The sequence below is a fragment of the Camelus dromedarius genome, chromosome 11, assembly GCF_036321535.1.
Source record: "Camelus dromedarius isolate mCamDro1 chromosome 11, mCamDro1.pat, whole genome shotgun sequence".
Classification (NCBI taxonomy): domain Eukaryota; kingdom Metazoa; phylum Chordata; class Mammalia; order Artiodactyla; family Camelidae; genus Camelus; species Camelus dromedarius.
This window is the reverse complement of record NC_087446.1, coordinates 7,162,016-7,185,689: the sequence shown is the minus strand read 5'-3', so window position 1 is coordinate 7,185,689 and position 23,674 is coordinate 7,162,016. Positions and strand designations below refer to the sequence as shown.

At 55.1% G+C, this 23,674-nt stretch overlaps 1 protein-coding gene across 5 annotated transcripts in view; it reads right to left on the bottom strand.

Moving 5' to 3' along the window:
• The window catches only part of MRTFA (myocardin related transcription factor A), a 108,990-nt gene that overhangs the window by 2,766 nt on the left and 82,550 nt on the right, over positions 1-23,674 (bottom strand). For 4 of the 5 annotated variants that reach the window (XM_064491420.1, XM_010983543.3, XM_064491419.1 and 1 more), the window contains 11 exons: positions 15,991-16,046; positions 13,494-13,569; positions 12,439-12,600; positions 8,502-8,677; positions 7,880-8,011; positions 5,505-5,758; positions 5,137-5,308; positions 2,880-4,103; positions 2,396-2,491; positions 1,831-1,983; positions 1,441-1,501 (listed from right to left, as the gene is read on the bottom strand). In XM_064491420.1, the coding sequence (XP_064347490.1) occupies positions 1,441-1,501; positions 1,831-1,983; positions 2,396-2,491; positions 2,880-4,103; positions 5,137-5,308; positions 5,505-5,758; positions 7,880-8,011; positions 8,502-8,677; positions 12,439-12,600; positions 13,494-13,569; positions 15,991-16,046 (2,562 nt within the window). The remainder of the gene's footprint in view (positions 1-1,440; positions 1,502-1,830; positions 1,984-2,395; positions 2,492-2,879; positions 4,104-5,136; positions 5,309-5,504; positions 5,759-7,879; positions 8,012-8,501; positions 8,678-12,438; positions 12,601-13,493; positions 13,570-15,990; positions 16,047-23,674) is intronic. The other variant, XM_064491418.1, reaches the window with a different exon arrangement.

Here is a 23,674-nt window from a genome sequence, read left to right as displayed (position 1 = left end):
TCCCTCTGAGTCCCCGCAGACCTGCCCCACCCACCCTCTTCAAGTGCCCTCTTCCCCTGGCATCATGGCCACTTCTCAGTGTCCCTTTGGGGGCAGGCAGCTGTGCCTGGTTCCTCTCTCTGGTCTCTCCCTCAGCTTCTCTCAGCGTCCGCCCTCTCATTTCCGCTCCGCCTGCAACTCCCAGAGCCTCAGTGCCACCTGCGCGTATTAGAAACGCACCTCAGACCCCGGGATCCAGGGGGGGTCTCCCTGAGCTCAGAATCAGTGACCTCGAGAGTAACATCAGCTGCTGAGTGACTCTTTGTAACTAAGAGAAAATCCACCATTTTCAAGTGTACAAGTCCATGAGTTCTTGCTCTGCCTGCACCATCTTGCTTGACCGTCTCCCTCCTGAGCATGCCTCGCACACCCTGCCTTCCTGCCCCAGGGCCTCCCCCTGCTCCTCCCTGAAGCCAACCCCTCCTCTTCAGCCCTGCCCGACCCCACCCCCGTCAGCCCCCCAGCACGCAGACATGCTGCCCTTTCTGGGCCCCCCTCTGCAGGAAGCCCTTGCCGAGAGCTCTCAGACCCGCGCCTCCCACATCCCTGGCCCTCTTCAGCCCACTTCTAGAGGCCTCACCAGGGTCCCACTGCAGCACCCTGGCTGGGGTCACCAGCGACCACCACGATGTTCACCCCAAGACTGAGTCTTGGTCCTCCTCTTCCCTGATCACCCATCAGCAGCCCTTGGCCTCAGGACTTTCCCCTCGCAAGGGCACACTCCACCCTCTGCCCCCTGCTTAGCCTCATCTGCTTGTGCCACCGGCCTCCACCTTGCCCAACCTCACACTCTAGACGCCCATCCAGATGCCAACAACTCCCCAACTCCTGCCCTCAGCCCAGACTTCACCACACCCTGCGCCCGTGCTCATGCAGCTGCGTGCTGGTTAACTTGGTCCGAAGCCGTTGGCCACCCTCGTGTCCCCTTGCCAGACACCTAATCCACCAGGAAACCAAATGGACTCTCTTTCCAAAATACACCCAGACTCCAGCCCTGCCCCACTTCACCGCTGCCTCCCGGGCCCACACAGCTGGGCTTCCACCTGGGTCACCCTTGCACCTGCTCCTTCCAGCGTTCCCCACGGTTCACACGCCTCCGCTCTGTGCCCACGAGGCCTCCTGATCTACGCCAGGACCTCCCCTCCTGCTCCTTCCCACACTCACTCACTCCCCCCACACGCCCTCCTGCCACACAGGTGCTCCCCAGGGATGCCTGTGGGTGTTCTTGCCCAGGCCGTGGAGAAGGGATGCGTCTCAGGCCTCACTGCGTCCAGAGTACCAGGCCTGCGTGCACTGTGTTCCAGAACTAAGCCAAACCCAATGCGTCAACCGGCCCAGGACTGGAGACAACCCAGGAAGGGAAGAGGAGGCTGGGGAGGCGGTCCGGGGTCTGGACTTTACCTCCGCTCTGAATAAGAATGTCAAACAGGTCATCCATCTGCTGGCTTGAGGAACCATTTTCCTGTGGGACAAAAATAGGACACAAAGATGAAAACCCACAGCAGGAGGCCCCAGCCTGGCTCAGGGCACGGACCGTACCTTCTACCCCTGAGCCAGCAGCCAGAGCCACAGAGCCCACCGGCCTGCGCTCAGGCTGTGGGGCCCACACTCACTCATCAGGGACAGGCCCTGGCACTCCTGCCGGTGACGGCCCACGCTCCAGGGCCTCTCTGACCCTACAGGACCGGCTCCTGCCTGCCCCGGTCCTCCAGCTGGGCCCAGGGACTGTGGGAGCCCAGCCCAGGAACCCAGGCAGCCGCCCACGCAGCCAAGCCTGTCTACCCTCCTGACCTGCTGTCTGGGATGCTGGCTCACAGCTTCCTCATAGCCAGGTGGCTCCTTCTTCGGCATAGAAGTGGGGGTCCCAAAAAGGGGCTGTGTCGGGTGCTCCAGGTCCATCTGGGCTGGTGGGCCAGGAGCTGGAGAACCAGGCTGGGACAAGGGCTAGACAGGAGAACGGTGAGAGAACCAGCGGTGGGGTGAGGGCAGCCGCCGGGCCCCCGCGCGCTCCAGGGAGGCACAGTGGGAGGCGTCTACCTTCTGGGCCCGGCCAGCTTTGCTACCTGCACTGGCTCTTGGGGGTCTCTCATGGAAGCCACTAGGGAAGAAGGGATACAGGGTCGGGGAGGCCCTGACCTCTGACCCTGCAGAGGCTGACTGGCTCCCTGGGGTTTGGTATAAGGCACGCGGGGCACAGGCAGGGTCTCTAGGCTGACTCCTCTTCCCCCAGGAGTTTCTGCCTGAGGCTGCTCAGGGGCCCTCGCCTCCCATCCTGGAGTGCCAGGTTCCTGCCACCGCCCCTCTACCCTGGGACTGGCAATTCTAAGAGGCCACACAAAGCCTAAAGCAGCCTCACCTTTGGACCAGGCTGAGTGGAGGGTCTGGGCTGTGAGGGTGACAGCAGCAGGGAGCCCGCAGCCAACGACACCTTGGTGGGGGGCGGCTGGCCTCTCTGAGGGAAGAGGAGTGGTGCTCATGTCAGGCCCAGTCGGGAGGCCCCCAGCCAGATCCTGACAGAGCCCAGCCCAGCCCTCTCCCAGGCAGGGGCTTTCCTGAGCCTCACCTGGGCCCACCCCACCCCACAAGCAGAGGTCACGGCGCCCCAGCCTGGGTGGGGCTGCTCGGGAGCCGTCTGCCAGGTATAGAAATGTTCTGACACTGATGGCCAGACAGGCGGGCAGTCCCTCATGGCTCCACCCGCATGGCTGTGGGGTCTCAAGCAGGTGTCTTACCCTTCCAAAGTCTTAGGAAAACAAGCACTACCTGCCCAGCCAAGGGGTGCCTGGTGAATGGGGGGCTGTCATTAAAGGTATCTTTGCACCCTTCTGTGGCCCCAGTACCTGCTGGGGGCTCCCGCCTGCCAGGCCAGGGCTGTCTGCATTCTTATTGGTCACGGTGAGGACAAGGTGGGTCCCTGTGGAGTCAGTGACGAGGCTGGGAGGTGTGACCCCCTTGATGAAGCTGGGGCCCTGTGGGCTCTGAAGCAGCTGGGGGGCTGGGGCTGGTTCAGGTTCAGGCGGCACGGCTTCCTGCTTCACCACCACCGCCGAGGGCACCAGGGCACCGGTGTCTATGTGCTGGGCAGCAGGGGCTGCCAGGCTGGGGCTGAAGGGGTGGTCAGGGCCCGGAGGCTGCCTGCTCAGCTGACAGCTGGAGAAGCTGCTCTCCTGCTTCACTGTGGAGCCTAGAGGGACCAGGGCTGGGGCCGGGCCGGATTCCTGCTTCACCACCATGGCTGGGGACACCAGGGCACCGATGTCTACATGTTGGGCAGCGGGGGCTGTAAGGCTGGGGCTGAAGGGGTGGTCAGGGCCCGGGGGCTGCCTGCTCAGCTGACAGCTGGAGAAGCTGCTCTCCAGCTTCACTGCGGTGCTGAGAGGGGCCGGGGCCGGGTCTGGGTCTGGGTCTGGGGCCGAGGCTGGTGTGGGCTGCTGGGCCCGCTTCTCCTGCTCCAGCTGCAGCCTAAGCCACTCCACCAGCTGCTGCTTCTGCCGGAGCATGCGGGTCAGCTCCTCAATCTGCTTGTCCTTTTCCTGCAGCATCTGGTCCTTGTCACGCCCCTCCAGCTCTGCCCGCACCCCTGGGCTCAGACAGCAGGACCCGGCCCGGGGGCCCTCCTCCTTCACAAGGATCTGCAGTGGTGAGGCCTGCAGGGTGAGCTGGGTCAGTGGCGACGTCACCATCTCGCCAAAGGTATCCCCGGGCGTGGAATTCTCATCACCAGTGCTGAGCAGAGAACGCTCCGAAGGGGTGGGAGACACGGGGGGTGTGGAGCCCGTGCTGCCAAACTTCACCACTCCGTTGCTGGTCACTGTGGCCACCACCACCTCAGCTGGGGCCAGGCCCGCTGCCACCAGGGCGGGCCCCGTGCTTAGCCGGGCTGCCGGAAAGGCAACCACCACCTCGCCAGCCTTGGGCAGGATGGAGGCAGCGGTGGGGGCCTTGGGCGCTCCGGGGGCAGGGCTGACTTGTTCTTGGTAGGCGCGCAGGCGCTCGATCAGGTCCGTCTTGGTGCCGGAGACGGGCAGTGACCGCAACTTCAGCTCCTGCTTCAGCTCTGCCACCTGCAAGGGGATGGAGAGTCAGGGCAGCAGGGAGACTAAAGGAACTGGGTCTGAGCAGGACAGTCGTGGGAAGATGAGCGGGACAAGCTTTTTGTTTGTTAGGCCTTGTTGGTCTGGGCCCCACCGGCCACTGGGAGAGCGAGATGTGGACTGCCCAACGGCCTCGCCACACCACGGGGTTGGTTGGACGCTCCCGCCCCCGTGTCTGGGCAAGACATGCCCTCAGCTGTCCCGGCCCCAGAGTGGTGCCTGGTGACCAATAAATACTTAATTGAACTGACTGGATTTTACAGAGGAGGAAACTGAGCTCATGAAAGTGGAACAAGTTCTTCAGGATCACAGGCTGGGTAGCGGCAGAGCCAGGGGTTAAAGCTGGGTCTGGGGGACTCTGAGGCCCGTGTCCAGCTGCCCCTGTAAGGGCCGTGTCTTGCTGGAATCTGGGTCATAGCTCAGGAGGGACCAGCCTGGTTCAGAGGACAAACTCTAGAGGGCGAACATGATCCATTCCGCTTTCTGATCGGGGCAGAGGAAACAGGCCAGGCCCAGGTCATGTCCCACCCTCCAAGGCCAGGCAGACGCAGCACTTGTGGGGCAGATTCAGCAGGACACTAACTGGCAACGTGGAGCCCTGAGTCTGAACCCCAGCTCTACATGCCTTGGGTGAGCCTCTCCACCCTTCTCGGCCCCTGCCTGCTCGTCCTCATGCTGGGGTGACACTGCCTGTTTCTCACACTGCACTGTAGAGGCCGCAAGGATTAGAGGCGTGTGAGCACCTGGTAAGCCCCGCGGTCCTGGACAGACACTGGCTGATGCCGTTAATGACCACAGTGACACGGCTGCTGTCACGGACGACCAGGGCCAGGAGGGGCTCGGGGCAGGCTCCCAGCCTCTGCTGGAGGAGACCAGAGCCTTCCATGGCCGTGGTCCTGGGACGGCTGTCTTCCCTGCCTGAAAACAAGCACCCAACTGCCCCCAGGGTAGGGCAGGCCAGCAGCGCCTCAAGGCCTCCAGTGGGACGGGCACAGCCACCTACCTTCATATCATCCAGGTTGGCAGGCAGGGCCCCCGGCTTGCCAGTTAGTGAGGCGCTGTTCTGACGTGCCAGCCCTCCGGGCCCAGGGCCGCCTGAGCCAGAGCTGCTGCTGGTAGTGGAAAGGCTGCGCATTGGGGGGGCCCCACTGCTTCCCAGAGCCTCACCCGCTGGCCTGGGAAGAAAGGGAAGGAGTAAGCCCCCATCAAGCATCACCCGCGGCCTCTGCAGGGCCGGGCAGAGGTGGGAGTGGGCGAGGGCCCCGCCCAGAGACCACGCGTGCAGGACCAGACCAAAGGGTCCTGGAAGGTGCAGGTCTGCCCCCACGGCCCGGCACCCGCCCGTTCCGGGGGCCCGGGGCGGGCTCCTACTTGGGGGGGGCGGGCAGGATGGTCTGGTAGTTGTAGTGCTGCTGCTGCTGCTGGTTGAGGATCTGGAGCTGCAGGAAGAGCTGCTGTTGCTGCAGGATCCTGGCATAGGAGGAATCCATGGGGGGCGCCCCTTTGTCCTGCTTTTGGTCCGGAGGGATGTACTGGTGATACTTGAGCTTCTTCACCTTTGGCTTCAGCTCCTTGGCTTTCTTGCTGCGCTGAGACTTCTCACCGGCAGCCTTGGGTTGGCTTTGCTGGGGGCACAGGAGCAGAGGGTGCTGTCAGGGGTAGTCTCGGCTCTGGGAGGCTAGGCCTCCAACGGGCTTCTGAGAAGCCTGGCCCGTCCCACGCTCCCTGCTGGACAGCTCCCTGCCCAAAGTAGAGGTCTCATCAGGGCCAGGAGTGTGCAGGGGAGGGGGCAGGGCTGGTGGGGGGCTGTGACAAGCCCCACTCTTAAAAGAGCTTTAGCCCAAATGCATAGGCCAGGCATCACTGTGACCCAAGCACAGAGTGAATGCAACAAGGACGGAAAACAGCTGGTCTGTGGAGCTCACACTGGGCGCTTTACAAAGACCATGTCACACAGAATTGCAAGAACCCTGCCTGGGTTCTACTTGAAAAAAGAAGCAGCAGAGAAGTCACTTGCCCAAGGTCACACAGTGATCGTGATCTTGCCGTGTGAAGGAGCTGGGACCCAAACCCAGGACTCCAAAAGTTCATGTTCATTCACCACTGGGCCTCCAAACACTCCCAGTGGGCACTCAGCAGACCAGGAGGCCCGCAGGTCACGCTCGGGAGGCCATCTTCGGGTGAGGGAGGGTGAAGCTGGATGGGCCAACAGTCAGCGGCACTTGGTGCCAGGGAAGGACCATGGAGGGCTCAGCAGTTTCTGAGCAGAGAACGGCAGACAGAAGGGTGAAGGCTTGATGCAGGGGTCAGCTGGGGTCTGACCAGGGGCATCGGGGACTGGTGGGGAGGTCTCAGTAGAGGCGACAGACTACAGGAACAATGGACAATAGAACACGTGGCAGGTGAACAGGTACAAGGTTCAAAGTTCTGAGCTCTGGCAACTGTGACAATGGTGGCCCCTTTGTGGAAGTCGGGAAGAGGTTCTGGTCAAGCCAGGGAGGATGGAAAGAGGGAGGAACAGGAGCGAGCTGCTGAGCTGGAGCTGGCAGAGCACCCACGAAGATGGAGAGGGGCCGGGGAGAGGACCAGAGCAAGGCTGAGGGCATGAGAAAGAGGCCACGGCAGGCCTGGGAGCACCCTACAGAAAGGGAGGAGGACGGCGGGCAGGGGACAGAGGCCCATGGGGACTGGGGAGCCAGAGCCAGAGACTGAGGCACTACCCCAAAAAGAAGAAGTGAGGTACACGCTGTTGTCTCAAATGCGTGGTGCTCACAGGAAGACACCAGTTGTGTGATGAGGAGCAGGTCTGAGGGAGGAGTTCTGGGGGAAAACCTCTGACATCAAGAACAGACAGCAGAGGCAAGGGAGGTGCCCAATGATGAGGAAGCGGGGCCTCACGGAGACGCAAACGGGGCAGGCCTCGGGATGGGGGCACCACACAGAAAGGCTTCAGAGACCCTGCGAACATACAGGGAGCACCCAGGGGCACAGCGAGCGCTCAGCTAAAGCCAGCTCCTGGGATGTGAGCAGCAGGAGAGGAATACAGATGGCCCGAGACTCTGAGCCAGGGGCAGGGTCTGTGTGGAGAATCAGACAAAGCAGGAAGCAAGTGGGGTGGGAAGGAAGGGCCCCTGCCCGGCAGGAGCGGAGCACAGGTATGGAGGGCGGCGGGTGGGGCTCAGGTCCCAGGGACCAAGCAGGAGGCTCAGCAGGGCGAGAAGGACCAGGCATTGGCTCTAGGTGCTGCTGAACTTAACCCCAGTGCCAAGCACTATGTCCCCACACAGAAGTCCCCATGGGTGTCTCGTGGGGTTGATGGTAAACCCTGCCCCTTCAGATATTTCAGGTCAGGCCTTGGAGAAGGAGAATGAAAACAAAATACCCAGCATGGCCAGCTGGATGACCTTGGGCCCATCACCTCACTCTCAGTTCCACCACTGGCAGAAGAGGTTCTATGATGGTCTCACGAGGGTAGGAGTAGACAAGAGGGGACATGTGGGCACGTTTCCTGGGGAGGGCAGGAGTGAGAGCCTGCCCCGCCGTGCTCAGTAAACGGTGTCTGTGACCAGGACAACCAGTGTCCACGGAGAGAACAGGCAGGTCTCCCATGGTACCCTGGTGACCTCTGCTGGCCCCTGACCAGGAGGAGAAGACAGGCACCCCAACTCGCTGTCCCCACCCTGGAATGAAGTCATGGCAGGGATCGGAGGGACACGGGGAGGAGGCAGTCGGCTGGAGGTCTATACCTTAATGAGTGTGGGGAGGGGCTTGGCAGCGGGGACCGCGGTTCCGTTGGTGAGGCTGGGAGGCAGAGGAGGCTGCTCCACCAGGAAAAGCGTTTCTCCGGACTCCGGGCCCACTGGGAGTTGAGACACAACCTGGGAGAGAAGAGGGGAAGTGAGGACACTCTGGCTGCTCCAGAAGCTGAACCATCTCCAGGCTCCACTGGCAATGCAGCCCTGCCCTGCCCGGAGGTGGGCGGCTGCCACCTCCTCGGACACTGTCACCATTGGGGGGCAAATGAGAGGGGTTAGAAGAGCAGCCCCCAGGGTGGCAGGGGATGGGGACTGGCACAGGGGAGGCAGAGGGTGGTGAAAGGATCATGGAACTGAACACACGCAGGAAAAGCGGCTGTTCTGAGAGTGGATGTGGGGCCACCAGGGAGGCCTGGGAATCTAACTGCCAGGCAGCCCCGCCAGCGTCCTCCATGGGGGCCCACAGCCGACACCTCCCAGCTACTAAGCTACGTGGGCAGCACCCTCTGGCTTCCCCGTCCCACTTGGCCAAGTGAGGGACCTCACCCTGGGCTGCTCCAGCAGGTCTGGGGCCCTGGGGAGCAGGGGAAGCATCGGGAGTGGGCAAGCTCACCTGAGTGGGGGACACAGAGGTGGCACTGGGCAGTGGCTCACTGACTCGGGCTTCCAGAGGTGATGGCACCGAGCCCTGGGACTCATGGCTGGCAGGCTGCTCAGGAGATAAGGCATCACTGCTGTCCTCGTCAAAGGAAGAGCTGTCTGCTACCTTCGGGTAGTTTACCTGGCCCACTGAAAACCAAGGCCATGGTAAGACTCCACCAGCAAACGGGAACAGGGCCCTTGCTCACCAGCCAGAGGCTGTCTCGGCAAGGTGCCTGCCCCGCAGCCCCCGTGCCCCAGCGAGGCAGCAGGAGAAGGGAGGCCAGCAGCCAGGCTGCTCGCTGTGTCCAGAAGAGCTCGAGGACAGCTCATCATCATGACCCCGAAACAAAGCCTAGGAAGAGTCAAGTTCTGCTAGGCCATCAAAGCGCTCCCTTGGTGAGGAAAGGCCTGATCGTCAACCTCTTGGATTTAACTCCACACTGTGTTCAGTCTTTAAAGTCAGGGTCTGGCCTCCCTCCCCCTAGCCCGCCACCTCCTCTACCTTCTGTTTCCCTGCTGTTAAAGACAATTTATTTCCATTCTGCGGCTGCACAAAACTCTCTTCTCCTAGAGGCTCGTGGACCCTGGGATGAGGGCTCTGACCCTGCGATGAGGGATCAAGGGAGTTCAGGTAACCGCTGTGGGAGTGCAGCTCCTCCCCTGGGCTGCCTGAACTCCCCAAAGGCCAGGGACAGACTAAGGAGCCTCCCAGAAAAGGAACACTTGCTTGTGCAGGTAAAACAGGTTCAGTGGAAGGACCTCCCTTTGACCTCCCTTTAGCGGCCAGTGACTCCCAGAGACCCAAGGCCTGGGAGCAGCAGCTGCCAGAAGCAAGCCCAGGCTGCTGACTACTAGTGCCCTGCCCTGCCCCGTGGTGAAGGCCCGGGAAGCGGCTAGGGGCCAGGCTGGGAGGGAGACAGGGGCCCAGCGTGGAAATCCTGGACGTAGAGAGAAGGAAAGAAGGGGACAGGGCAAGCTGGGTATTTCAAAAGATTCATTATCACGACCTCTCCCTTGACACTATTGGGGGAAGAAGTTCTGCACCGGCCCCCGTCCACACAGGGGGAACTGAGGCAATGGCCATGCCAGGGAAACTCTACCGTGGTGGGAAGACCACAGGTGAGAAACAGGAACAAGCCAGTAAGTCTCCCAGCAGACGCTTCCTCTCCAGGGCTGTGACCCAAGGCCCCTTCCTCCCCTGGGGCTCACGAAGGATGCACCTGAGCTTGTCCCTCCTGAGTGAATATGGTTCTGGAGCCAGGACTGCCACATTGACCCCACTCCCCTCACCTGCCCTCACCAGGCCGCTGGCAGCGCAGCAAGGGGGCGGAGCTTGCTGACCACACGTGCTTCCCAGCAATCACACGTCTAGGTTTTCTCCCCCGGTCTCTCCTCCCAGAGAGGGCACCTGCTCTGGCATAGAGGCATGGAATCCAGGATGGAGGAGCTGCAGGTCCACCCCAGCCTCAGTCCAACAGGGAAACTGCTGGCCACACTGGAGAAGCCTGAGGGCTGGTGCCGGCCAGGGTCGCCGCAGGGCCTATTTCTCTCCCGTGTGGTGGGCAGTGGAGGTGCAGGGGCGGGGTCCCTATCCTCTGAGAGTGTCCGGTCCAGGCACAGTAAATGGTTCGCTAGAGGGAAACCTAGATGCTGAGGGAACACTAAGGACAGGCTCAGGGAAGACTTCTTGGAGGGGAGAGCCTTGACATAAATCTTACAGATCAATTGGGGGTGGGTGTGAGGAGGTGTGTGCGCTGAGTGGCCATGGGGAGTCTGTGCGGACCTCTGTGGGAGGTCTCACCCCATTCTCATCAGGCCTCCCCTCCCAGCCGCCCTCAACACCTGGCTTTGTCTCCTCCGGAAGTGAACTCCCCCTCCTCCCCCTCCCATCCTCCCATCACCTCAGCCTCTCCTCCACCTCCTTCTGATCCGCCCTAAACCTGCTCTTTTCTCCCAGCCTGAAAATCCTTCTCAACCCACCGTCTCCCTCTCCTTCTCTTCTCCACTTGCCTCTTGAACAAGCAGACTACATTTGCTGCCCACCCCACCACTGCCGCCTTCTACCCAGTCCTCAACCTGCACAATCACTGCTGGCAGGTGCCCCTTTCTCTCAAGTCACCAATGATTACCTCGCTGCCAGATTAAACTACTCCTAGTCCTCAAACAAGCCATGCTCCGCCAGGCCTCCCTGCCACTGCCATGCTGTCCCCTCTGCCTGAAACGTCCTTCTGTACTCTCTACTTGGCAAACTGCTTCAACCTCCAGGTGGACCCCAAATGTGCCACAGCACCTGTGGAACTTGCCCAGCCCCGCCACTGTCCCACCCCTGAGAGAAGCCCGACTCAGACAAGCTCCTGCTGCACCTGCCACACACCCACTATCCTGTGTCATCCACAGCAGCAGCCGTAGCTGGTCTGTAATGTGCATCACTGCTAAGAGCAGCAGCCCTTCTCCGAGTCCCCCTGGGTGCCAAGGACTGTGCCAGGCCCTTAATACCCATCATCACCCATCATCGCCCATCATGAGCCTGTAAACTGTCCCAAAAGGCAGGCGACTCGGTAAAGATGCCACAGGGCCATGGCCTTTTTTACTATGCAGCGCCACATCTGCCCAGGAGTGAGCCTCAGAAACCCCTTGTTTACATATCAGTCTTCTCCCATCAGACTGAATTATCTGAGGGCAGCAGCCACACATTTTGTTCATCTCTGAACTGCCCGACTTCACACAGGCCAGACACGTGGCCGACTCTTGGCAAACATTTATTAGATTTTGGCTGGCTGGAGAGTCCATAACTGACCCTCGCCCAAACGCTGGCCAATAGCTAGGGGCTACTGTGGAATCTGGTGAAGATCTGGGTAGGAAAACACCGACGTGAGGTGAAACGAATGCCGAGGCAAAGCAGGGAATTAAAAGAGAGTGGACAGGGCCCCGGCGGCCAGCCTCCAGCACGGTGCTGCCCAACGCTGGCAGACCCGTCGGTGGTGCAGGTGAGGCCTTAGAAACCAGTATCCTCAGAGCCAGGCTGGGGTCTATCCTGTGCCCTGCCCAAGGGCCGCGCCCGCCATCATGGGGGGAGTGCTGGAGCCTCTCGGAGGCACAGCTACCTCCTGGGGGCTGGTCTTGGGCCCACTGCAGCGAAGGAGACACGTCTGTACCAACAGCCACCAAAGTCCGAGCTATCAAGTCTGAGACCCCTGACCGTGGCCAGGGGGACCGCGCATGGCCGGGACTGTGCCGCTCCCACCCATCTTGAGGCCGCCCTTTCAGCACCACATGCAGGCTGCTCCTTCTCCCGCTGCACACGCTTTAATTCCCCCTCACCCTGCGCCCCCAGTCCTGGCCCCACCTCCTCTGCCGCCGGCCCCCCATCATTGGGTGGTCTTGGGGGCCCACCCCCATGTGCCCTCCACTGCTGCCCACGTCCCTGCCTGTGTCTGCTCCAGGTGTGAACTCCCCGAGGACCAGGGGCTTGTTCTGCCTTGAGGAACTGTGGTCCTAGCACCAAGCACACTGCTTGGGTCAATCCTGACTGAGCGAACTATCTGTGGAAAGTGCCAGGCTCCACGAGGAGATTTCACTAACGAAAAGCAGCAGCTGGTACGGCTTCTGGCTCCTGGCGTCTCCACGTGCTCACACACACTGAGCCTGACTTCTGCCCTCTGGGAGAGGGGACTCGCCCCTGCCTTCACTGAGCTGAGGGGTGGTCAGAGGCCCCTCTGATTTACTTAGCTGCGTTGGCACAGTGCTGAACTGCGGGGCCAGTGGCACCGTCCCAGGCTCACATGGCCAGGAGATCAGGCTCTCAGACTCTGCACCTCAGCTGCCCCAGGCCCAGCAGGAAGCAGCCCAGATGCCCTTCCCTCCGCGCCCGGCCTGTAAGTGCACACGGGGCAGCCGGGCCTCCTCACCGATGATGGCCTCCTTCAGGCTGGACTCCACAGGCAGGATGTTCTTCTCCACCAGCTCCATGGGGCCAGGCCTCTGTGCAATCTTCTCGTTGAGGTCATCAGCCAGCCTGGCTCTCTTCAGCTTCAGCTGCTTGGCCTGCAGGGAAGGCTCGGCCGAGGTCTCTGTCCGCGGGAGAGAATGGAGTGAGTGCGGGAGGATATGGAATGAGCTGCTTCTGCCCTGGGAATCCAGAGTGGCTGCCCTTCCCTCTGGGGAAGGAGCAGAGACCATCAGCATGCAAAGCACGTCCCAGGCAGAGAAGGGTGGCCCGGCTTGAAGTTTCACAAGGACAGAAGAAGGAGCCCCCACTGTGGACAGCATGTGGCTGGTCACCAGGCCGAGGCTAGCCCAGACGACACTGGAAGAGCTGGGATGGTCTCTCCTCTCCCTCAGACCTGCTGCTGTGCTGCAGGGGAAGTTCACCTCTCTGCTCTGGGTCTCATCTGCAAAATGTGGGGATCAGACTAGGAAAGTTTTCTTTCAACCCCAGAGTGGGTTCAAACCAAACAAAACACGGACAGAGTCACAACGCTTTCAGCAGCCACAAGCTTTCCGTCCCTAGAATGTGGAAAGACGTGTGTGTGGGGCCAGGCAGAGTGCGTCTGGGATGAGCCTGCTCATACTTCACAGGTGCTTGAGGAGACACTGAGTGAAGGATGACGGATGGATAGACAGATGAAGGAGTGAACAAAAACACAAAGTAAATGCATTTTAAAAACAGATTTGGAGGAAAGGATTTCACACCAAGGTTAGATGAGTTCCAGGGCCACCGTGTGGCCCTAGAAAGAGGGAAGCCAACCCAACAGAATGTGATTGTGCTTCTTTGGGAATCCCCAAAAACCAGTGGTGACCACCACCGCACTGCTGTCTTACTGTGCTAAGGCTGCGGCTTACCCACCCACTGCCTGGAGAAATGGGAGCGATAAGAAAGAGGGAAGAAGAAATGTGGGTGGTGCAGAGGTGAAAACAGTGAGAACAAGGGTTTAGGTGAAGAAGCATTTCTAAGCTAACACACCTTCCAAAATGTGCATCCTGACCAGCTCCGATCTCTCCGGCCGGGAACGAATCTTCCGTTTCAGATAGTCCTCTGTCTATAAAGAAAAAACACACCAAGGAGCTCTCAAACCCAGGTCACAAGCTTATGGCATAGACAGGACTAGAAAGCAGCCGTGGCTCTCGTGGCTGCTGTGGGTAACCTTTGCAGCCCCCACTTCTCAGCCTTGGGACTGCAGGGTTCTGAGGCAAGCGGAGGCCTGGGGAGGCGCGGCCTGAGGAGGATGCGTCCACTTTCAATGCACCTACCAAGGGCCCCATCCATCAGTCAACACCATTTGTCTCTCTGAGGCTGGACTACTAATATCTTTTTTAATCTATTACTTTTACTATCATAAAAGTGATATATGTTCATCAAAGAAAATTCAGAAAACCAGAAAGTAAAACGACAATTTTAACCACCCACTGTTAGTGTCTTGGTGTGTTTGCTTCTAATCATTATTCCACGCAGAAGAGAAGTTTAATTTTGCAGAGCTGTAATCATACTGAATATAATTTTATATCTTATTTCAAAAAAGTTGGCATTGCATCTCCTCGTGAGCATTTTCTATCCATTCTGCATGGCTACCAAGCGGAATACTAATCTGGATTACATAGTGTCACAGCTCCAATTTCTTAAAATCCAATGTCATTTCTGCATTTCTGAGGCTCCAGGTGAATGAAGTCCCAGAGCCACTGCACTCCCCGGTGCTGGTGTTCTAATGTATGTGTGACCCCAGATCTGTCTGACTCCAGCGCCTCTACTCTTAACCTTTGCACCAGCATTTTTCATACCACAGGTCAAGACCACGAGTAGGTAAAGACCAACACAGGGCAGGATAGGACAAGGCAGAGCAGAACAGAGCAGAAATTAAAACACCAGAGTGTACTGCATGCATGTCATAAGGTAAAGACCTGGCCCTCATCCGCCACCTTGGTGCTCTGACCCGGCAGCTCCGTGCCAGCCCTGGGGCAGCGCTGAGCTGACCGGGGACAGCTCACAGCGGCTGCGGACCCTGGGCCCAGCACCCATCTGCCAGGGGCTGAGGTTATCACCATGGCTGCCGCAGAAGATGGTAGAACAGGTCGGACACTGCAGGGCCTCATGGAACATGAGGGAGAGACATGTTTTCTAAGCCATCTGAAGTTCTGAACGGTGGCCACGGCTGAGGGAGAATATGGTGCTGATTCAGAAAACACCTGGAGTCCAGAAACCAAGGACTGAATCCCAGTTTGCCACTTACTAACTAGACAGTTACTCAACTTCTCTTAGCTGCATCTAAAAGGAGAAGATAATAACACCTAATTCCTAAGAGCTGATGGGAGCATAAACAGGAAAGTGATACAATTCCACATGGAAGTGCTCAAGACCCCATACCCTCGTCTCACACTTGTCTATGGAGTGTGTATCTCCCTGAATAAATCTAGTTTCACTTTAAGAAAAAAAAAAAGAAGTGCTTGATAAACCAGTAGATATTCTAATTAGTGCATATTTACTCCAGGCTTTTGAGAAACAGCCCAGGAAATGGCGCCACGTATTAAGACTGGGCTGGGGCACAGGCAGCGGCCTTCCTCCTCCCGCAGGCTCCCTCCTCCTCCCGGCACAGAAACTGTGCAGCTGGTCACTCCTTTGGTTCCCAGTACCTGTGACCTCATTCTTCTCACTCTAAGAATTAATCATTGCTTTCCTTAGAAGTTTGTTAAAAATAAAATAAAAATAGAAGACAGTAAGGTAAGTCTTGGAGATTTTAAATATTTCAGAGCCTCTGAAAGAGCTGTGGGAGCCCTGGCCTGTGATCCTCCATGTGGGGAGGTTCTCTTCCCTCGTCTTTTTCACAAAGAGAAAAGCGAAGGGGCTGAGCAGGGGAAGCATCTTCTGGCGACTTCCCCATCTCTGCCCACACAGGGCAGCAGAATATTCCCCCCGAGTCCCCGGAGGGAACTGAAACCGAGGGGACAGGCAACAAGCCAGGTGCTACAGCCCAGACGTGAGCTCAGAGGGGCCCAGCTCCCATGGCCTCAAGTGGACCCTGGCTGCTCAGGGGCACATGGAGACCAGTGGGGTTTCCAGCCCATTGGAATGCCCATCCTGGAAAGGTGTGGGTGGTGTGGCCACAGACATGGGGGAACCACCACCCAGCAAGCTTTTCCATGGCCAGTGTTCATGTCCTAACAGCCACAAAGGCTAAGTGGAATTAAAGATGAGAAAATACTAGCGGTCTCCAAACCAGAAGGAGGAAGGTGATCATTCCATACCCTTAAATGTACTAAAGGAAGAAACTCGTTCTGGTCACAGTGCGTATCACCCCACTGGGAGATGGCCAGGGTGGAGGATGAAGTAGAAAAGGTAGTGCTTTCTATTTAGAACTGTGAGGCCAGGGCTGACCCTGGAGGCACATCAGACTGGAAGGAAGAGGACCAGCGACACAATGGACTCTGAAAATGCTCTTGGGAGTCCATGGGGAAGAAAGGTGCCTTACCCTGGCCCGCTCCAAGCTCCTTCTCTGCTCGTGAAATGCAGCTGGACTTTTCAAAGCTGTTGGGAGAAAAATCATAAAATAATTACTTTATAGTGAAGCATCATGTCTACGACTACAATTTACAGTGGAGAAGGCATCTTAAATTCAAGTTAATTTTAGCAGTACCACTAATGTCAGTGATATTAGTGATGAAGTGATGAAGAAATGTCACCTGAGTAAACGCCTACTCTGTGGTTCAGCTACCTCGTCGAGACAATTTTGGTTACTTCATTCCTAATGGGAACAGTCACTGCCTAAGCCTGAGCTCTATAAAGCTCTAATACATATGTATATTACTTTATATATAACTTTATATGTGAGTGTTATCGAGCAGTCAACCCTCCAAGGATGCCTGCTGGGCCTCACTTTACTCTCGGGGAGACTGGGACACAGAGCAGAGCTGCAAGTTGGGTCCACTTTCCTTCTTCAACTTCATCAGGAATCACAAAGTAACCAAACTGTCTGAATGAGGCAGTTAGACCAAAAAGACATATGTCTGCTTGGGTGCCATTTCCTTCTTTAGTTTAGCTGTTATTAATAGTGCCGCTAAAATTAACTTGCATTTCGTCTTGCAGGACTACAAGAACTGCACAGTGATTGTTGGTTAACCTTGGTGCTCACATCCAGCAGCTGACCGGAAGGGCTCCCTGCAGCCCCTGTCAGGCACTCAGCTCTATTCTGGGGCCCCCACCACACGAGCCACAGCTCTCAGCTCCACAAACAACGCTGAGGGTGAGGAGGCCAAAGCAGGACCCTCTCCAAATGCAGCACCATGAAGAGAGTTTGTGTCAAAAACTCGGCAGATGAGGAGTTGGGACCCCCTGAGGACAAGAGAAAAGGCCTGACACTTCAAGTAGGGAACAACAGCAATAAGAGAGAAATGTATGAGACCGTGGCCAGTTTCACTTCTGCCGCCCTAATGCAGCTGTGAAACCATGTGTGCAGATAAATTTTGCTGGGCTGCTGGCTGCGGTAGGAGCACAGGGGTAAGGAGACGCTAAAAGTAGCAAGTGCACAGGTATGACCCTATCCTGCCTGGGCCTGAGTGCTTCCTCCTCCGTCCCTCCTCAGCAGCAACAGCAGCCCCAGAAAGAAGCTCCAAGTGTCCCTGCAGTGCTTTTTTATTTTTATTTTTATTCATTTATTTTTTAAAACTTAGGACAAAAAAGAAACTATCATTTTAAAAGATCAGTTGAGAGCCCACCCCAACTTCTAACAGCAGGGGGAGCTCTAGATCTAGCAAATAATCTCTAAAGAAAACCAGCACAAGCTCCCTCCCCAACTTCCCAGAGCATTCCAGAGCTATCCCAGCTCTAATTCAAAGGTCTTGGCATCTCGGTGGGTAAGCAGACAGTCCTGCAGCCTCTGCCCCGCCCCGCCCCGCCCCAGCGGCCCTTTCACCTTATTTCTGTCTGTGGCTCATCACCGTCTGACAGTCTCTACAGTCATACTACCTGTCTTTCATATTCGTTTATTGTCAGCCTCCCAATACCCAGAACAGGCTCCATCAGGGCAGGGATTGCATCTGCATCTTTCGTTTCTGACACTATCCCTGGTGCCTAGAGTACCCAGCACGTCATCCATTCAATGAATTAATAAATATTCCATAAGAAATGAATGCAAAGTGTACACTAAGGACAGGGAAACTAGACAATTCCTAAAAAGCCTTAAATTCTACTTCAACACCAGAATTCTGGCTCTCATCTGGGCTCAATACTTGATAGAAATCAGGGTATTTGTTTTCTTGTCCTGGGTTCTGCTGATTACTACTGGTGAGACATGGGGAATGACCGCTTTCTGGGTCTCATCTGCTTCCTCTGTAGAGTAAGAATCTGCCCACCTTCCAGAGCTCTTGTGAGAATCAAATGGGGGTGAAAGGGCTCCGAAGCGAGTGGGGCGCCCACCAATGCACTTAGGGGGCTGCCGTCATCAAACGCAGTGATTTGGTTGAATCGTGGGTGAGATCCCCATGCGGGGCAGCTGCTTTCTGTACCACAGCCACAGATTATAGGACTGAAACAGCGGCTGGCTGGCTGCCTCAACAGCCTACACTGCCTACCCCAGGGGTAAGGCACAGACTCAGCTTCTGGAAAAACAACTCAGAAAACGAGCATTCCCTGATGGAAGAGGAGTGTATCATCTTCACGTACAACAAGGATGTGGCACCACGAGTGGGGAGAAGTGACAGGTGAACTGGCTGTGGTGGACACGAGTTCCTGTTTGGTTCTACTGAGTCAGGGAAGCTTTCACGTAACGGCAAGGGTGCTACTTCTGTGTCAGGCCCTATACTAGCTATTTTAAACATTCTGGCTAACTGAATAGTCCTAGCGACTCCATGTGGTGGGCAGTATTCCATCTTACAGATAAGGACAGGCTCAGAAAGGGGATGAAAAGCAGCAAACAGCAGAGTCAGGACCACAACCTAATTCTGACCCACCCTCAAGTCAGAGTTCTTTCCTCTTCTCTGGGTTGGTTTCTTAACTTCTTCAAAAAGGAGAATGACCCTACTGCATGGAAAGGCAAGGAGGCTTCAATGACACGCACTGCTCACATGTAGGGCTGAGGGCAGGCAATGTGGAAGGGTCAGCTCAGCCACAGAACTGAGCAAAAACAGGTAAAAGACAGCTCGGAAGAGGAGAACAAAGTGACCGCAGGGACACAAAGCCCTGGCTGGAAATCGGGGGCTCACTGTGGAGCTTAAAGGGCGGCCTTCAGCACTGATACTAGGAGACAGGCCAGGAGGGGACGAGAGGACGAGGGGAATTCATTAGCTGTCCTGGGCTGGGTCGAGAAAACCACAAGTGAAGAAGACCAAGAAGAGAATCCAAGATAATAATCACCAATCCCAAAAGACTGTTCCACTTTATACAACATTATAATCTAATCCTCTTAACAACCATTATTCCAATTCTGTATATGATGAAACTAACACGGCAGTAACCTATGAGGTCACTCCCCGAGTGGTGGGCCCCCACCCAGGTCCAGTTCTGTCTCCCCTTCTCCCTTGGCGACAAGGGTGTGCGTCTCTGTCACTCCTTGAAGAGCCCACTCACTTTGTGCTGCTCTTTCCCCACATTTAACTCAAGTTCACCAATTTCAACAGCTACTTCCAACAGGTGAAAGGGGGAGGGAGCAATGGCCCCTCTTCCTTGGGGTTCCCGTCGAGACTCCTGGAAGGGGCTTCCCAGGTTCATGTGGGGAAGACTGGAGCAGAGGCCGCAGTGCTCATGGGGGTTGGGGTGGACGGGGTACTCCTGGGCCTGTCCAGCCAGCTTTGTCAAAAGCCACAGCTGTGGAGGGCAACCTAGTGAAGCAATGTAGGGGTGACACAGGTGAGCCCCGGGCGGTCCTGATGTCGGAGCAGGTGTAGATACTTAAACTCACCACCAGCTTCCACGCTAAAGGAATGAAACACAGGAAGCATACTGGAACCGGTAATAAATTTTAAAGTTGAGGCCTCTCCTAGTTGTGGAAAATCCCCGAAGACTCAAAGTTAACCATAAATGTATGTCTGAACAGGAAGGCTGCATTCACCCTGGACCTTCATCCCTGCTCCTTGCTGCCTTAATGGCTTTGCCACAGAAGCCAGGGTATTACTCAGAAATTTCATTTTTCCAGAAACTTCTAGAAGGCAGTCTCTGAAAGAGAAGCCCTCAAAACCAATGCAAACCCAAGAGGGCACCAAAACTTGATCCCTTCCTCCCACTCTCAGAGAGCTGGTTTTGCTGGAACACTTGCATGGCTTTGTGTGAACACAGGGAGGTGTGCAAACATGCACTGAAAGGCAAGATACGAAGCCCCCACGGAAATTGAATGAACACAGTGGCTAAGAGGTGTGGCGCTCGTAATCAGAGTTTCAGTTCTAGATGTGGGCCCCACCCCTGGCTGGCTCTAACCACTGGTTAGTATTCTGTTCCCTCTCCGGCACCCATCTTCTTTCTCCCCTTACACATTTGCTGCCTTAATTAAATGAGGTCTTTCGTGAACTAAAAAGAGAAAAACTGTTTTAATTTCCTTTTAAAAACTACACTGCCATCCTCTCCTAAGGGGTGCTGTGCTGCATCTCCAGCTGAGAGCGCAGGAACACGGACCAAGCGTCTTGATCAGATCCAGCACTGACGAGCGAGGAGGAGGAGCCTAAAACCAGTCCAGTGCATGAGTTAGCGCTTTCCCACCACCAACCCCAGGTCTGGCTCAGTGTACAGGCAAGTGAAAGTCCTCTAGGATCCACAAAGCAGTTCTGGAAACGCATCTCAGCAAGAATGACAGCAATGAGCTACCAAGACTCATTTCCTCATAGTTATCACTAAGGAATATTTATTAGGTGCCTGCATCTGAGTGTCACTTTACCAGGTGCTGACACTGTTGAAGTGATCATTCCCATTCTCGGTAAGACACAATGTTAGACTTAATCTGGCCACCAATTCTGTATTCAGAAAAATGCAAAGGCTATGAATACAGGACAGCTAACAGGTCACAGAGTGCCACAGGCCAAGGAACCCTTCTCTTAGACAAGCTGCTAGATTTCTCCTTCCGCTGTAGAAGCAGGAGGCACACACACAGTGCATCGATAGGGGCTGTGTGTGTGGTAACAAAGGTAGGAAACCAGAACTACATCTGTCCAGCTACCAACAGACAATTCTTGAGTAACTACTGTGCCAGTTACTGAGGACAAGGTTATCCAGGATGGAGTCTCAGCCCTCAAAGGCAGCTCAGGATCTGGTTAAGGAAAAAGACAAAATTACAATACCAAGTGTAGTTGTAGAGGTAAGTCTGAAGTGCTACACAGGACAGAAGAGGCAAAAAGAATATACAAACCATCCAGGTAGGTTTTTACAGAGAAAACCCAAATGAACGGAACAGAAACACCACAGGCAGGCAAGGGAGGGAGTGGGGAGGCCATCTGAGGCCGAGGAAGAGCCACAGCATGAAGATGCAAAAGAGCAGGACAAGTTCGAGGGACTACCAGCGGTCTGACGTGGCGGGGCCAAGGTGCTTATGTGGGGCGAGAGGGCTGCAGGGAGGCGGGGCCCAGCCTGTGAGGGGCTCTAATGAGCGGCCGCAGGGCCTGAGTCTAGGAAGATGGGCAGATAAACTTTTCGCTATTTCTCCCACTGAGTACAATGAAACACCCTGGACATTACATATAAAATGAACCTAAGTAGGTTCTAAAAGGTGGAGAGAAGGTGGCAGACTGGCTGGGGCCTTGGAACCTGGAGAATGACACAGCGGTGAGTCTCTGAGCTTCCTTTCTGCCTCATACGCCCCAGACTTGGAGCCAAAGAAGCTGGCAACCTGGAAATGCTAATGAGGCGGACAAAAAAGCCCCAAGCAAGAACTACGCTTACTAGCCAAAGGACCAGGAAAAGGGCCGCCTACCCAGACAGAAAACTTCTAGACAGTTATCACTCTACTCCAGCCAGACACCACAGAAAAGCCCCACCTCCACCAGGAAAGACCAAGCGGGGAGTCCAGACCTTCACCCTCACAAGAACTGTAATGAAGCACCCCAACACTTCTGGGCCAGGTGGTATCGAAGAAGGCCAAGTACGAAGCTGCCCCCAACCCAAGGAGTAAGTGCAGACCAAGCAGGGAGCCTGGACTTACATCCCAACCCAGCAGTAAGGAGGCAGCCCCCCTTCCCCACCGAGGTGATGTCAGGAGAGGACCAGCGAAGAGTCAGGATAACTGACTTTGAGCATAACGAGGTCATTTCCACCCACAAAAAAATCTAACATCGTGTCATTCGAGCCCTGGAAAGAGAGGGAAATGATGGGTTGGAAAAGTACTTAAATTAATGGCTGAAAACTTCGTAAATTTTGCAAGAGATGTAAGTCTAAAGACTCAAGAAGGTGAGCAAATCCCAAAAAGTTACAAAGAAATTCACATCTGGATACACTGGAATTAAACTTCTGGAAACTAAAAACACAGAAAAAAACTTGAAAGCAGCCAGAGGAAAAACAATTTGAGTGACAGCAGATTTCTTATCAGAAACTATGGAGGCCAGAGCGAAGTACATAGTTCTTTTCAAGTGCTATCAAGAATTGTACCCTGAGATCAATGTATAACTATTGCATTTACCAGGCAAGTGACAGAGTCAAAACTGTGAGGAGGGGGTGGGGAGTTATTCTACCCTGATGCTTTAGGTTAAAAAAGTAAAGGAACAGAAACCCACCTGGTAACTTGGTATGTATTCGCTTCACCCCATATGCCTGCACTCACATGCTGCCCCCTCTTCCCTGCACCCCCTTTTAATTTTGAAATTTTTCAAATCTAGAAAAACCCTGAAAGAGCAAGTAATAAACTACCCTAAAACCTAGATTCTCCAGTTATCTTCCAGCCACAGCTGTCATATCTCTCCCTCATGTGCATGTACACATACACACAACTGTGTTTGTTCAGGCAATCACTTGAAAGTGAGCTCCAGATACAGTCCTCCTTCAGAACCTGCAGGTGATTGGTTCCAGGACCCCCTACGGACACCAAAACCCAAGGATGCTCAAGTCCTTTATATAAAATGGCATATGGAGTATTTGCATATAACCTACGCACATTCTCCTATATTATTTTTTTTCTCCCACATACCTTAAATCATCTCTAGCTTACTTAGGATACCTAATATGTAACTGCTATGTAAACAGTAGCCAGCACGTGGCAAATGCAAGCTCTGCTTTTTGGAAATTTCTGGAATTTTTTTTCAACTATTTTCAATCTGTGGTTCTGCATATACAAAACCTGCAGATACAGAGGGATGACTGGATCAATCACAACATGTCATCCCTAAATTCTTCCATTTCCTGAGAATAAAGACATTCTCTTATGGAACTAAAATACCTTTATTACACCTGATAAAATTAACATTAATTCAACAATATGATCTAATATACAGTCCTCAGTTGACCCTCAAATGTCTTTTATAACTGGATTTCTTCCCCTTAATCCAAGATTTAATCAAGAGTCATGCACTACATTTAATTATTGTCCCTTTAGTCACAACTTGGAACGGTACTCTGGTTTTTTCACTTTTCATGACACTGACTTAAGTATACAAACCAGCTGTCTTATGGAAAGAATGTCCTATATTCCGAATTTGGCTGTTTCCTCATGATTACATTTACGTTAAACATTTTTGGCAAGAAGACTGCACTGTTGATGTGTACTTCTGAGTATCAGGAGGCACATAATATGTTGTCCAAACACTGACAGTGCTAAAAGTTTGAAAGGTGATACCAGATCTCTCCATCTTAAAGGTAGCATAGCATTTCCCCCTTGGTAATTAAGACATAATTGGGGTGGGGGGGGCAACATTTTGAGGCAATGTGAAAATCCTGTTCCCTAACCACCATTTACCTAATGGTTTTAGCATCTACTGATGATCCCTGCCTGAAATCAATGATTACCCCGGGAACTGCAAAACAGTAAGAATTGCATTTTTATACAAGATCACTCTAGTAGTGATCAAGAGGCCAGTGAGAAGAATAAAATGGAGTGACCGGGTAAATGGTCGAGTCATTAACACTCCTAGAGAGGGGATGCAGGAGGAGTTAGCCCGGGACAGGGTAGGAGAGACTGTGTTCGGTCTGGGGCATGCAGATTATGAGTTGATTGTGAGACACCCTATCAAGACATATGCAAGTGCTGTGTG